Genomic DNA, 15,069 nt, shown 5'->3' with positions numbered 1-15,069 from the left:
GGTGGAGACTTCACAGGAACAAAGTAGCCACACATCGGCAACAGCTAGAGAGCTAGCAGATCTTCACAATATCTCCCTAAACATCATCTCTAAGCTATAGAAAATTCAGTACTGAATTCTGCAAAAAATACATGCCTAGAGGCCTCTATTTATAGGCTTAGAAAACCTAAATCGCTACTGTTTCGAATTTCTCTAGGCGGTGTCCGGACGGAAGCATAGAGCATTCGGATGGTGAACTGTGCAACCGCCTTTCCATAATGCACTTCACATGTTTCTATATTAAAGTCGCGTCCGGACGGTTGCAAGCTGTCTTTCCCGATCCGTGTCTGCAAAGAAATTGCCTTCTTGATGTTTGTGCATTATGGATGGAAACAAGGGATCCAACTTTTGCTAAGTTGTCAATTGGGCAGAATCTTCCTAGAACTTCTGAAATTGCCTTCTTGATGTTTGTGACACTGAACTTGTCATAATAAGGTTCTTTCTATCTTTAGAGAAATAAGCTCTGATAAACTAAAGATTCTGAATAATACGGTAACCCTGTTTACGATAGCAACATTACATGATAGTGATTTTGTCAACAGAATAAAGAGCCAATCAAACTAACAAATCCAATAAAACTAACAAATTTAATGATTCAATTACTGTAATTTAATTAATTTAAATTCGCATAACCGTAATACCATATATTATATTTATTCATTAAATATAATAATAAATACTCTATATGTGGCATATAGGCCATATACGGAGATAGTATCTTACACAAGCTTCTTGCTTTTATTGCTCAAATATTGATCCTTGCCATGTCAAATCTAAGTCAACCAAAGAATAAATAAATTCAATTTCTTTTCAAACTCAAGCTTCTACCTTAGGTTTGAAGGTGGATGTAAAAATACTTTTCTTGTTAAGCATGGTTTCATTTTCTCGTAGGTCTGACATCAATTCTCTATCCTTTCTGGTCTACTTCAACTACCACAATCTCCCTATAAGTAAAGCATATATATTTTCTCTTATTATCTTGAGAAATTTCTGCAAATATTTTTTTTTTGGATGACAGTTAAAAGCACGTCGAGCGGCTACTTTTCTGTTTTGGTAATTCTAAACCTCTCTCCATGAGGATAGGTTTGGTTTTACCTTACATGCTGGGACTAGATGTTATTTCCTTTTCCATAAGCATGTTCTTGTTGTTTTTCTGTCTCATTTTTTTTCGAACCAAAAAAAAATAAAATAAAATAAAATTTGGGGGAGAAGATGCAGAATTTTTTTTTTTCTCTTGATAGCTTTTTAGATATTGTATGTGTTTTTGCCTGATATCTCAGTTCATTGTGCATTGATTAAATATGCTTATATATGATTGAGAGTTTATGCATGATATTTGCTAAGTTTTCCTGTTGCATCTTAATGATAGATAGTTACTTTCCTCATGTGATGAAAATGTGCACTATTCAAGGCTCCCCTAAGGTACATAATTTTCCTCTATGACTTCTTACTTCTAGAAATTCTAATGAGAGAGATGTTTTTGATTAAGATGGTCAAATTGACCACATGCTAGTTGAACCTAGAGCCTAAAAATTCTAGCATTCTCTCTAAGTTGCAGCACCAACTATAATCAAGCAGTAACTCTTCAATTTTCTATGCTATATGCTTATATTCACTGCTACTGTGCTGAAATAAGCCTTGTCCTTCATGGTGCAAGTAAAATTTTACCTTGTCCTTCATGGTACAGGTAAAACAATTAGGTGCTGCATCTTAGGGGGAGTGTATCAGATGAGGGTGGCTAAGCCCTAGTAATTAATGAGGTTTGACTTTTAACTGATCTTTCATTGATTTTCTCTCTTGTCTAGAAAATCTAGTTGCTTTTTGTCATATCAGTTAAATTCATACCTTTTGGGAAAAGTCTTCACACACACACACACGCGCGTTGCATGAGTTGAGTAATCTATTTAAAATTTCTATTTGCAGGGAAATTTGTGCTTATTGAATACTTAACTCTCATTTATATCTTTGCATATTTTTGCAATGCTATTTGACTGTTTCATCAGTTGATTATACATGCGTGTTCTTAAGTTAATTTTAGGAAAAAATATTTTTCTGCAAATTTTTTCTCTAGTTTCAGATTTTCAGTGTGAAGCATCTGGACGGACCTATTCTTACGTCCAGAAGAGAGCAGTCTTGCCATATGTTAACCTAGCAGTTGCCATCCGGGCGGTTAAGTGACACGTCCGGACGGGATCTTTACAGGTTTAAGACTTGCGTCTCTTTCTCTGCCATACACACATCTTTGCATTTTTATTGATTTATCATGGCATGTTGTGTGTTTTTCTCGTGGATTTCTCCCGAGATTTTGGCATTCTTTGCACATCTCTTCTCATCCCATGATCTTCATTGTGTCTTCCGTTATTCTTTTAAGCTTTTGTGCTTTTAGAATATTGGAATATTTGCTGGGATATTTTCTTGAGACAGTGTGCATGAAAATCCTTTTCTATCTGTGTGTTGGGTTGATATTAAAATATTTGGTTCATTTGGATTGCGATCTTTGCTTTTGTAATACTTGGGCATCCAATTGACAGCTGTCATAATACCACTTTCTTTTTGGGACTAACAGGATCTAATATTTCTTTGTGGTGTTATTTTTGGAAATATTTCTGTTTAAATCTTTTCAGGAATATGTCGTCCAACAGCTCCCAACACAATATTTGACAGATGGATCCTTTGGAAAACTGACCGTTGTTGAAGTCGGATGTTCAAATTCCAAAGGTCTCAGGATTAAGATGAGCTTCTTTTTCCCCTAGCTCATGCAGAGCCTTCCGTAGCATTCCCTCAGATCTGTATCAGTTAGAGGTTCAGTGTGAATCTCCTCATTTATCTAGCAGACCAGTTGCTTAGAGCATGTCAATATGCGGATAACCAGTCTCATGCTCTGCAAAATCAAGAGATTGAAGATTTTTTAGTCCATAGTTACCGGCTTCCTGAGCTAGAAGCCGAAGTAGTACAAATCTAGCTTTTTATACGGATTTCTCTCCGTTACTTGATTTCAGTGGATCAGCAGGATTTGGTACTTGGAGGATTTTTTGTTCCTCTCTTTTGGGCCACTTGCAGACTCTTCTCTATTTTCCTATTGTTTTGGATTTTAGAACGTTTTTGTCTTTGGATATTATTACTCTGTTTACCCTTGTCCTTCTGAGACACTTAGGGAGAGTAATTTTTGGTCTTTATTATTACTTTGTTTTAATCTTTGTCCTTTTGTGACAAAAAAGGGGGAGTAATTTTTGATTTGGACCGGGATTTTATTTTTAACCGGTCAAGTGATTTTTGTCCCAGAATGGCCAAAGGGGGAGTTTGTTAGTTTATAATTGGACACATTCTGTTGGACAAAATCACTTCATTGTAAAGATGTTTTTATCAGGGATTCCGCTATTCAGAAGTGTTCCCAAAAGATTCTACATAGTTGCAAGTCAAAAAATTTCGGTTCCCTGCTAGCCGTCCGGACGACGTGTCATCCTGTCCGGACGACGTGTCACACCGTCTGGATGCCCATCAGACTAAAGCATCATCCGTCCGGACGACGTGGATTCCCGTCTGGACCTTCCTCTGTGTCGAAAAGCTTCAAACTGCTCCAGCTTGCATCCGTCCGGACGATTCAGCAGCCCGTCCGGACGATCCTCAGTGTTCGATCAAGCTTCAGGATTTCTTTCCAAAACACAGATATGGGAAGATTGCTGCAACCGTCCGGAGGACTTGGATTCCCGTCCGGACGCGCTCATCCATAAGGCAAGTATCGCAATTCAAATCCAGACGTCCGGACGCCAGTGTTTTTAAGTTTAAAAAAAAAAAAAAAAAAATTGGGGAGAATTTGCAGGATATTTTTTCTCTTGGCATATCAAATATTGCATGTGTTTTCACCTGATGTCTCAATTCTTTGAGTATTAATCTACTTTGCTTACATATACTTGAGAGTTTATGACTATATATGCCAAGTATTTTCCTGTTTATGCAAAAGTAGGATAGCTTCCTTTCTCATACGATGAAAATGTGCACTATCCAAGACTTCCCTAAAAGGTACATCTTTCCTTCTCTAACTTTTTGATTCTAGAAATTCTGGATAAGAGAAGAAGTTTTTGATAAGATGGCCAAATTGACCACATGCTAGTTGAACCTAGAACCTAAAAACTCTGGCATTTCCTTTAGTTTGCAGCACCATAAGAATCAAGCAGTCAATCATATGAATTTTGTGCTTTAATTATATGTTCACTGCTTATGTGCTGATTTTGCTATATGTCTTGCCCTCTACATATAAGTAAAACATTTACTTTGTCCTTCATGGTACAAGTAAAACATTCAGGTGCTGCATCTTAGGGGGAGTGTATCAGATGAGGGTGGCTAGGCCCTAGTAAGATATAAGGTTTGACTTTTGACTAATCTGTCACTGATTTTCTCTCTTGTCTAGGAAATTTGGTTGCTCTTTGTCATGTCATCGAAAGTCTTACCTTGTGGGTTTTTGTCTTCACACACACACACGCATTACATGAGTTGAGTAGGTTGTTTGAATTTTGCATGTTTAGGAACTTATTTGTGCTGATTGATTTCTCAACTCTCTTTTATATCTCTGTTTAGTATTGAGATGCTCTCTGATTGTGTTATCAGTGGTTTATACATGCGTGTTCTGAAACTGACTTGGGAAAAATTTGATTTCTGTGAATTTTCCTCAGTTTTTCTGATGTTTCAGTGTGGAGCGTCCGGACAGAGATGGAGCACATTCGTCCGGACAGGACCTGCTTGTGTCCAGACGCGTGGGCCAACATCGGGATTAAGATTAATCGTCCGGACGCGAGCGACCAGTCTGCTTATTTTTTAGGCAGCGCGCATCCGGACGGCATTAATACACCGTCCGGACGAGGACCCCACAGGGGCTATATATGGCCCAAACTGCCGCATTCCTTCTCATACCCCACAAAATCTTTTCTTTGGCATTTTGTGAGTAACTCCTTTGGTGTTTTCTTTTTGGTATGGTCTCATCCCTGCTTGTATTTTTGTGCATTCTCTCTCACATTCCAGGTACTTTTCTAGTTTTTCTTTTCAGTTAATTTATTTTAAACTGTTAGAAATTTAAGTTTTCTTCAGGAATGTTTTTGAGGTTATGAGATGCATATATTTGCCTTATTGGGATTATTTGTGATGATGTTTTTAGGACTAAATTGTGATAAATTCTGCCTTTATTTTTGCAAAAGTCCTTTTTACTGCTGTTATTCTGCCCAATGTATTTCATGACCTAACAAGATAATTATTTTGGATTTTTGTTGCAAATCTTGTTGGTTTCTTGTGCAGAATCATGTCTGCAGGTAGTCCACAGTGCAGGGTCCGCCAGAGGACTGTGGAAGATAGGGCTACACTCCAGGCCAAAACTATGGACCGCACAGTCATTGCTGAGCGGAATGTCATCTATTCTGATATCATGGTGCCACCTCTAGTTAGCATCCATGCCATTATCTAGACGTACAATTGGGGATATCTACACAGCTGTGCCTGTGTGGTGTACACCAGACTGGTAAAACTTTTCTACGCCAACCTGGAAGTGGTGCAGAACGATGATCATGGATTGGTGCTTCAGTCCACCGTTGCAGGCCATATCATCACTGTTGATCCTCAGGTCATCAGTCACATCATCCGAGTCCCAGTGCTCGAGATTTCTGCCAGTCCATACAATGAGGTGGTGCTTCCTCCTTCCCTGGATGATCTCAAGGAATTCTTCCATGCTAGTCCCCAAGGCGAGGAGCGTCCTACCTCCATCATGATCGGTGCCTTATCTCCTTCCCACCGCATGCTTGCCAAGATCATTCAGCGGAACATCTGGCCTGTTGCTCGGCGCAGTGATCTGATCTTGAAACGGGTCCAGTTTGTCTATGCAGTTCACCTTCGCTTGCCTTTCTACCTATGCAAGCATATTCTGGGTGTTATGTTGGAGGCCCGTGATGAGGGAAATGCCGGTCTCCCGTTTGGCTGTCTGCTCACTCAGATTATCCTTCAGTCGGGAGTCAATGTCACTAGTGAACCGAAGATGAAGATCCAGCAGCCCATCAGCAAGCAGACATTGATGAAGTCCAATGCGCAGCTGCGGAGGGATGACTCCGATGATGAGGTGCCCATAGCTGCTACCATACCTGTTGGTTTTCCGGATATGGCCTCATCCTCCCAGACCGTCCCGCCATCTGAGCCGGAGGTCAACTATTCACAAATCATGGAGGCCCTTACTGCCATTCAGGGGGGGATGAGCGCTATGCAGGTGACTATGTCCTCCATGCAGCAAGAGATACACTCCATCAACCTACGTGTAGAGCAAAACCAGCTGGACCTTCAGGAGTGCCTGAAGTATCATCATCCTTGTAGTAGTGATGATGAGGGTGATGCAGATAGGAGTGTACCCATGCCTGAGGATGTTTGATTTTGATTCCCTCTTGTTTTGTTTTGTTGTCTTTCTGTTTGAGACATTTGACTTATATTACTCTGTTTCCCGGGACCCTCTGAGACCCTTAGGGGGAGTAATTTTTATTATAGTTGGTTTTTATTACTCTGTTTTACCCTTTGTCCCTTTGTGACAAAAAGGGGGAGTAATTTTTGTGTTTGGACCGGGAATATATTTCCAAACTGGTCAAGTGATTTTTGTCCTAGAATGGCCAAAGTGGGAGTTTGTTAGTATTTTGGCCTCATTCTGGACAAAATCACTAGTGTGTGTAAAGATGTTGTAAACAGGGATTCCACTATTCAGAGCACTCTCAGAAGACTTTGCACTACGTAAAAGATAGAAGATTTCGATTCCCTGTCAGCAGTCCGGACGATCAAGCCATCCCGTCCCGACGCCCATCTGACCACTGTTCCATCCATCCGGACGACGTGCCATACCGTCCGGATGCCAGTCAGACCAAGCATCATCCGTCCGGACGACGTGCATTTCCGTCCTGACCTTCCACTGTGTCGAGAAGTTTCTATCTAGCTTGCATCCGTCTGGACAACTCAGCAGCACGTCCGGACGCCTATCAGTACTCGACCAGCTTCAGATTCTTTCCAAGTTCAAATATGGGAAGACTGATTCAACCGTCCGGACGATGTGGTATCCCGTCCGGACGTGCGTCTCCTTAAGGCAAGAATCGCAATTCAAATATCACCGTTCGGACGTCAGTCAGCCTTGGTCCGGGCACGAGTGCAACTAATATGGAAATTGCCGATTCGACTTCAACCGTCCGGACGACTGCCTATCATGGTCCGGACGCGCGCATAGCAGATATGGAAATTGTGTGTTGAAGTTCAGCCGTTCGGACGCTCATCCCCTATGGTCCGGACGCGCAAAGCCCTATAAGGAAATTACTTGCAGCGAACGTGCGACCGTCCGGATGATGTGACATCCTGTTCGGACGCAGCTCTTAAACAAGAAAGATTTCTCAGCGAAATTTTCAGAAAATCCTATCGCACAGTTGTCCGTCCAGACTGCCATGACCACCGTCCGGACGGCACCCAGCTATATTTTGCCTAACGCTCATTTGAGCCCCCAGCCTATAAATAGAGGCCCCTGGGCATTGAGAACTGCAAGAATTCGGTATTGAATTCCACAACTGCTCAGAGACGTTATTTTTCCTCTGAAACCATTGCAAGTGTGTTGTTGCTGCTCTACATCTGAAGTCTATCTTAGAGGCTGGCCCTAAGGTAAATGATTCCATTGAAGACCCCTTCAGGTAGGAGACCTGGTTGGGAAACGATCGAGTTGGGTTACATGTTAGAGAGCAAGGTACGACCACTGCATCGGGTATATGTGAGTGTTACTATCTTGTATCTAGCTTTGTCTTCGGAATAGTGGAATTCCTGGGTTTGGCTGCCCCGGAGTGGTTTTTTTCTTGATTAAGTTTCCACTTCGTCAACAAAAATCTTTGTGTTGTTTACTTTCCGCATTGATATTTTTGTTGCACACTTTGCACACACTTGTCTTTTATTTAGAAGTCAATTTCATTTTTCACTTTTGATGGGCCAGTCTAAGTGGAATTATTCCCAACAGTTACCCCCAATTCCCTTATTCGAAGTATGCTCAAATAATGAGAATTCTATGTCTCGGGAAACCCAAGCCTTGGCTCCTTTGTATGATGCCCTTGCAATTTCTAGAAACTTGAAACTTGAAAACTACAAACCCGAGGATTAAATCGGACCCCTATTACCTTTTTGTTTTTCCTTAGGGTTTTCTCCCTGTTTCCAGCAATGGCTAACTCCTGGAAACTTGCAAAACCTGAGGGTTACCTAATAACTGAGGGTTGTCTCTCTTCCTTGTTTTCTTTGCAGGGTTGTCTACCTTCCTTGTTTTTTCTGCAGGGTTGTCTCCCTAGCTCCAGGGTAACTTCCTTGTACCTGTAAATCTGTGAAACCGAAAATTGAAAACCAAGGGTTACTTAAAAACCATGGGTCGTCTTTCTTCCTTGTTTTTCCCACGGTTAGACCCCTGTCTCCCTGGATAGGACTACTGGGGAGTCCTGCTTGCTGAAAACCTGTAAAGCTGGGGTTTAAATCGTACCCCCCATTCTTCCTTGTTTTCTCTGTAGGGTTGTCTCTCTGGATTTGCCTAAGGGTTTTCTCCCATCCTTGTTTTATTTGTAGGGTTGTCTCCTTGGATTTGCCTTAGGGTTTTCGCTCATTCTTGTTTTTTCTATAGGGTTGTCCTCCTAGCTTGTGTCTATCTCTGAGGATTGGACTTTCCTGGAGTCCTACTGTCAATCCTCCTTGTTTTTAAATAAGTTTTTCTCCCATTCTCCTTCCTATAAAAGAAGCGACATCAACGGGTTCCCGGTCTCTAGATTGGGAATGCTCTAATGCTTAGTCAGCTCTATTCTTTTATTCAGAATATACATACTCCCAAAATCTAGGGAATATTCTGTCTTTACTATAACTAGTCTGAATAAAAAATAATAGTCTAGTTCTTTGCAAACATAAATGCTAAAAATAAAAGTCTCACCTAGGACTCCCGAAAATACTTTCTACCTGATCTCGAGCAGAATCTCATCTTGCCTTGGCTCTCTACGCTGTGGGCTCCTGCTTCCTCTGTCCTCTCTTCTTTCTATATCCTCCCGGGGATTATTCTCCCGATCCCTCTCATATAGCTGAGGACGATCTTGGGGCTGATAGTACCGACAATTTTGGGGCCTATTATTTCTAGGCTGATTTCGTTGCTCTCCTAAAAACCGAACCAACTCTCTTTTTGAGCTCCTCGATTAACAACCTCAGGGCTATGCACCCCTCGGTGTAATGACCTTCTTGTTCATGTAAATTACAATATTTACCATCATTCTTGGGAGAAGGATTACCTGGTATCTTTGGTTGGCCGGCGATACTCTGGATCTCTTTTGATCTCCATGAGGACTTCTAATTTCCCAGCATTGAGAGGTGTAAAGTTATAGTCTTGGAACTTCTTTACCAGACTCTGCTCCTCCCCATCAGCTTTTCTAAATTCTTTTCTTTTCTTTTTTAGGGCTGTCTCTCGGTATTGCCTAGAACTGGCCATAGCCTTCAACGTCTCTTCTTGATTAATGAATTCTTCTACCTAATCCATCAAGCCCTGCAATGTACTTGGTTGCTTCCGAGCCAACTTCTTCATTAAAGGCTCCTCGGGTGAAATTCCTTAATAGATGGCAGCGAAGACCATATCCTCGGTAGAATCTTCGACTGTTATCTTCCCTCGGTTAAACTGGGTCATAAACTCCGTAAGACTTTCGTTGCTTTGCTCGTGCAACAACAACAAGTATCCCAAAGGCTTCTTCCTTGTTCGGAAAGCTAAAAACTCTGTTAGGAATATCTTGGACAACTCATTGAACTTATCAATAGAATTTGGGGGCAACTTCTTGAACCAGTTCTAGGCATTCCCTGAAAGAGTGAGGGGGAAGACCCGACACACTACTTCATCGGGTGTCCCGTGAAGGTTTAGATGAGCTCTGAAATTCTCCAGGTGATCAAGAGGATCCCCTTCTCCAGCGTAACTTAAGATCTAAGGTACCTTAAACTTCTCGGGAAGTCGATAGTTTGCTACCCGTTTGATGAAGGGTGAGTCTGTACCCATTAAGAACTTGTCCACCACTAAGGATCTACTTTTGTCCTTCCTTTCCATCTCCATGTACGTGCACCTTCTCTCCAACTCAGCAATAACTTTGTTCAAATCTCTTGCATCCTCCCGCCGATCTCCATGATGGTCGAGCCTTCTGTTCCTTAATCCTCGAGGATTAACTTTCCGAAAATTATCTTCTTGGTGATCGTCCTCTCGATGATCCTTCTCTCCACGACCGTGGCTATCGGTATGGCTGTTGCGCTCTTCTTCCTCATGCTCATCCCTATTCATTTCGGGATGGGACTGTCCCGGCCTCCTGTGTAGTAATTCTGCATTTTGTTGTGTTAAGTCTTCGATCTGGGCTTCCAATGCTGCTATGCGATCCTGGTCTCCACCTCCTGGGGCAGGGAATGGTGGAGGCTGTGAATTGTTCTGAATAACGAACTCCAGTCGGACTCTGGTATCTCAGTTGATCTAGCTTTTGGAATGTGTGTTCATCACCATGACAGATCTTCTTTTTTGTATGAGAAACGAATAATCATTCTCACAGACGGCGCCAAACTGTTGATATAGTTTCGATGCGGTGTGAACTGCACATTCTTTGATGTTCTTCACACTACCCAAGAATCTGCAAAATAACTAAAACTAGAGACCCTTCCAGAGGTCTCGCTCCAATGCCTAAATGAGCTTATATGAGAAAATAATGCACAATGCACAAGAGTTCAGTCTGAGTTTATACCTCAGGTATGGTCCTATTTATAGGTAAAGATGTGGAAATCAACCTGAATTAGGTTTCTTGCTCCCTCTTGATCTAGGAGTGTAATCAGAGTTCTACTTGGACTTTGATCCTTTATTAGACATATAATCTAATTTGATCCTAAAAATCTAGGATCAGACTGGACTAGGAGTCCTATCCCGATTCTACTGGGAATAGGACTACTGATCAAACTAGACTTGGACAAAGAGTCCTATCCCGATTCTGCCGGGGATAGGACTACTGATCAGATTATGACTCCTACTTCAATTCAACTTAGAGTAGAGTCCTAATTTGGATTTCTTAGGATAACTAATACCTGATTTCCCGGGACAAGCTTGTCTTGGGCCTTGGCTAGCTGAGCTGACTTTGGTCCTAGGTCGTCTGCATTCCCGGGACCCAATCTGGATTTACCTCCTGTCATGTATTCTCGGGAATAGCTGCTTAGTGTCTCACTCCCAGGATATGACTCTCCAGGAGTGCTGTTGTCTTGGCTGCTTAATGTCTATCTCCCAGGATAAGACTTCCTGGGAGTCTTGCTATCTTCTCTTTGGGTTGTTATTGACCCGAAGGCCCATGATTCTTTTGATGGGTCGGTTTGAGCGAAATTATTCCCAACAGGGCCCAAGTTGTATATTATTGCCCTTTATGGATTACAAAAAAAAATAAATAAATAAAAGGTCGCGTAGGAACTTCTTGACAAATTTATATGTTATACACACACGCGAGAGAGAGAGAGAGAGAGAGAGAGAGAGAGAGAGAGAGAGAGAGAGAGAGAGAGAGAGAGAGAGAGAGAGAGAGAGAGAGAGAGAGAGAGAGAGAGAGAGAGAGAGAGAGAGAGAGAGAGAGCGAGCGAGCTAACGATTCGAGCCGAAAAAGTCGAATCGAACTTATACAAGCCGAGCTCATGAGCTTTATTCGAGTCGACCTGAGCTTATACGAGTATGTCTCGTTTAATATTTTCGAGCAGATTATTGTATTCACGAACAACTCATTTATTATTCGAACCGAGATCGAATCGAGCTTAATTGAACTGAGTCGGGCCGAATTCATGAGAAGCTGGGCTCATCTAACACCCCTAACTGCCAGAATAAAAAGTAAACTAAAATTCTATTCTAAAACATAGGATCTATAGAATCTTCACGATTAGATAACTCAACACGTGCAGCCAAACACTTTAAACCAAATTAAGAGAAGAAAGCCATCTCTAGCCAAATGCCCTTATTCTTATACAAAGAGAACTTGCGATCGCTCTAAGCCTCCAACACTGCACAGGGCTCCTCTCGCTCGCAGCACCGCCACACCACTCCGCACTGTCGCACATACCATACTACACACATGCACGGCTTCGCCAATCGGATGCATTGCTCCTCTATCACTGCACCCACCTACACACCGTACCTCTCCTCTGTCACTGCTGCCACGCTGCATCCGCATAGCGTTATTCACGTTTCAACCGCCCGCGTCCGAGCCTCCGCGAGAAACCCACCACTTCGCACTGCTATAACCGCTCTCGAACACCTCCACAGTATGGGTACAACCAGAGACTCAACCCACACTACACCGATTCAACGCTCGGTGTTCTAATTTAGAGCATCTCCATTAATATTTTTTACTTTACCTAATAACTTTTTAATCGTATATTAAATTAAGCTAAATACGTGAAGTATTTAATTAAAAATTTGAAATAAAAGGTGAATGACAGAGACAAAACTTAAATTCAAAACTTTTGCTCTGATATCATGTTAAATTACCAGTTATCCCACAAGCTTAAGCTGATAGGAATTGATGAATTTAACCATTTAATTTATATTCTAACAAATACAAATTATAACAGTTTTTTTATTTCATTATCTATTTTTTTAACGTTTCTTAAACCACCAAAAATAAGAGAGAAATTATCGTAGCAAAAAGAGAGAGAGAGAGAGAGAGAGAGAGAGAGTGAGGAATAATTAAAAAAAGAATACATAAATTATAGTGCTTGCCTAAAAGTAGCTAATCCAAAAACAAAATATGTGTTCTAGATAAAGAGAAGACAAAGTGTTGAATGTAATTTTTGCCTCTTATTAACTTAGTAAGAGGCAAAAATTAATCAAAAAGTTTTTTTTTTTTTTTTTTTTTTTTTACTTTACCTATTTCTTTTTTAATATCATTAAATCAAACCCAGTCGTGAAATATTAAACTAAAATTTGAAATGAGAGGTGAATGACAAAAACAGGGTTTGAACTTAAGACTTCTGCTCTAATACCATATTAAATCACCACTTATCCCAATTCAAATATTGATCATATCAACACTGATAAAGATAAACATCAATGCAGTTCAAAGGATAGATAACATCTTGTTATCATGTAAAGAGTTTCATTCATTCACAAACTATAATTGCATTAAGTTGTAATCGTTTCAATCTCTTGTAACTAATTCTTCTATAAATACAAAGCCCCTTAACTAGTATTAGGCAAGGTAGCAAACATATTCAAAACTCTTATAGAGTTGTACCAAGGTTGTAAACCTATCATATCTCTTTACAAAAGAGATGGGTAAAAGATATGATATACATTAGATATGTAAGACCCACATGTGGAAAAATAGATTCAATGGTTCGTTTGAAAAAAGATTAGATGAAAGTTAGACAGAGTTTGAGAAGTAGTAGGTTCTTAACATATTGATGTTGTCACAAGGTCATGATAATAAAACAATTTAAGATTGTTTTCCGAGCAAATAAATGAGTTTATCTCAGGGGTACTAAAAATTTGATCATTAGTTTGTTTAGGAAGTCAAAACATTCCTCACAATATTTCTTGTATGCCTCTGGATACCATATAGGGAGATAGTAGAAGGATCCATGGTAAGGTGTGAAGGACTAAATATCAAACAACTTTGTGCTTTGATTGGTAGCATTGTAAGATCCATTTCCATTTCCATTTTCAAAATGTTAAAAATGAAACCCAATTATATCTTGAAATGACTTGGTCTATGTTATGATATTAGCTTGCATGCTAGAGGATTTTACCAAGACAGAATATCTCATGAAAAGTTATCTTGACTCTAACTTATCTTAGGGTATGAGTAGTTTGATTAAATAAGAATAGTTGTAGTTATCTATCTAAGTTAATCTTTTAATTATTTATAGCACTATGATGCATAAGTCATTTATTAGTAGGTTTCTATTATTCATTGTAGGAGTTTATCAAAAAGTCTTTTAATTTTATTCAGTTTGAGTTGTATAGTCATGTAGTCCCCTATTTAAAGGGTGATTAATTAATAAAGAGGAAGTAGAAAATTAATCTCAAACCTGGTATTTGAAAATGTTTAGGTTCCCTCAGAATCTAAAGGTCTAGGTTCCCTCAAAATCTAAAAGGTCTAGGTTCCCTTAGAATCTAAAAGGTCTAGGTTTCCTCAGAAACTAAGGCCTAGATTCCTTTAGAACTTAACAATTTATCCCAACATTTTTTTGGTATCAGAGCTGCGTTCTTGTTCAATGGCGAATCCAAGAATTGATAGGTTTGAGCATCAATTTGTTAGCCTCATGGCTATGTTCGAAAGCTTTATCAAGAAATCAGATGAACAGATGGAAATGCTCAAGCTTATTCAAAGGACACGTTGCTATGGCTTATCTCAAAGAGCTTATTAAAAAGACAAGTCCAGGGAAGGAATGTTATGGTATTAGAATTTGCATGTTAGTGGATTTTACCATGACAGAATATCTCATGAAAAAAAAGTTATATGGGATCTAGCTTATCTTAGGGTATAAGTAGTTTAATTAAATAAGGATAGTTGTAGTTATTTATCTAAGTAAGTCTTTTAATTATTCATACCACTATGGTGCATAAGTCATTTAGTAGTAGGTTTCTATTATTCATTGTAGGAGTTTATCTCAAAGTCTTTTAGTTTTATTCAGTTTGAGTTGTGTAGTCATGTAGTCCCATATTTAAATGGTGATCAATTAATAAAAAGGCAGAAAATTAATCTCAGTCTAGTGTTTGAAAAGATATAAGTTCCCTCATAATCTAAAGGTCTACGATCATTTAGAATTTAAAAAGTCTAGGTTACTTCAGAATTTAAGGTCTAGGCTCCCTTAAAATTTAACAATTTATCCGGTTATGTGTTTGAGAAATCATTCACATAATAGTCTTAACATCTAGAAATAAAACGCGTTTTATTACATTTTAAAACTAAAAGAAAAGCGACGGTGGATTAGGTATGGCGAATCACGTGAGCGTCAAGTTATAATCGTGTGAAAAAT

The 15,069-nt window shown here is 39.9% G+C and overlaps 1 protein-coding gene across 1 annotated transcript; it reads right to left on the bottom strand.

Moving 5' to 3' along the window:
* Positions 1–9,008: 9,008 nt before the first annotated feature.
* LOC133873300 (uncharacterized) lies at positions 9,009–11,247 on the bottom strand. The gene is made up of 4 exons (XM_062311020.1): positions 11,143–11,247; positions 10,022–10,501; positions 9,336–9,571; positions 9,009–9,225 (listed from the first exon to the last, which is right to left on the bottom strand). The coding sequence occupies exons 1-4, from the start codon at positions 11,245–11,247 to the stop codon at positions 9,009–9,011; spliced, it is 1,038 nt and encodes a 345-aa protein (XP_062167004.1).
* Between the last annotated feature and the right edge of the window lie 3,822 nt (positions 11,248–15,069).

This window comes from Alnus glutinosa, chromosome 7 (genome assembly GCF_958979055.1).
Source record: "Alnus glutinosa chromosome 7, dhAlnGlut1.1, whole genome shotgun sequence".
NCBI lineage: Eukaryota > Viridiplantae > Streptophyta > Magnoliopsida > Fagales > Betulaceae > Alnus > Alnus glutinosa.
This window is presented reverse-complemented; position numbering and strand designations above follow the sequence as displayed.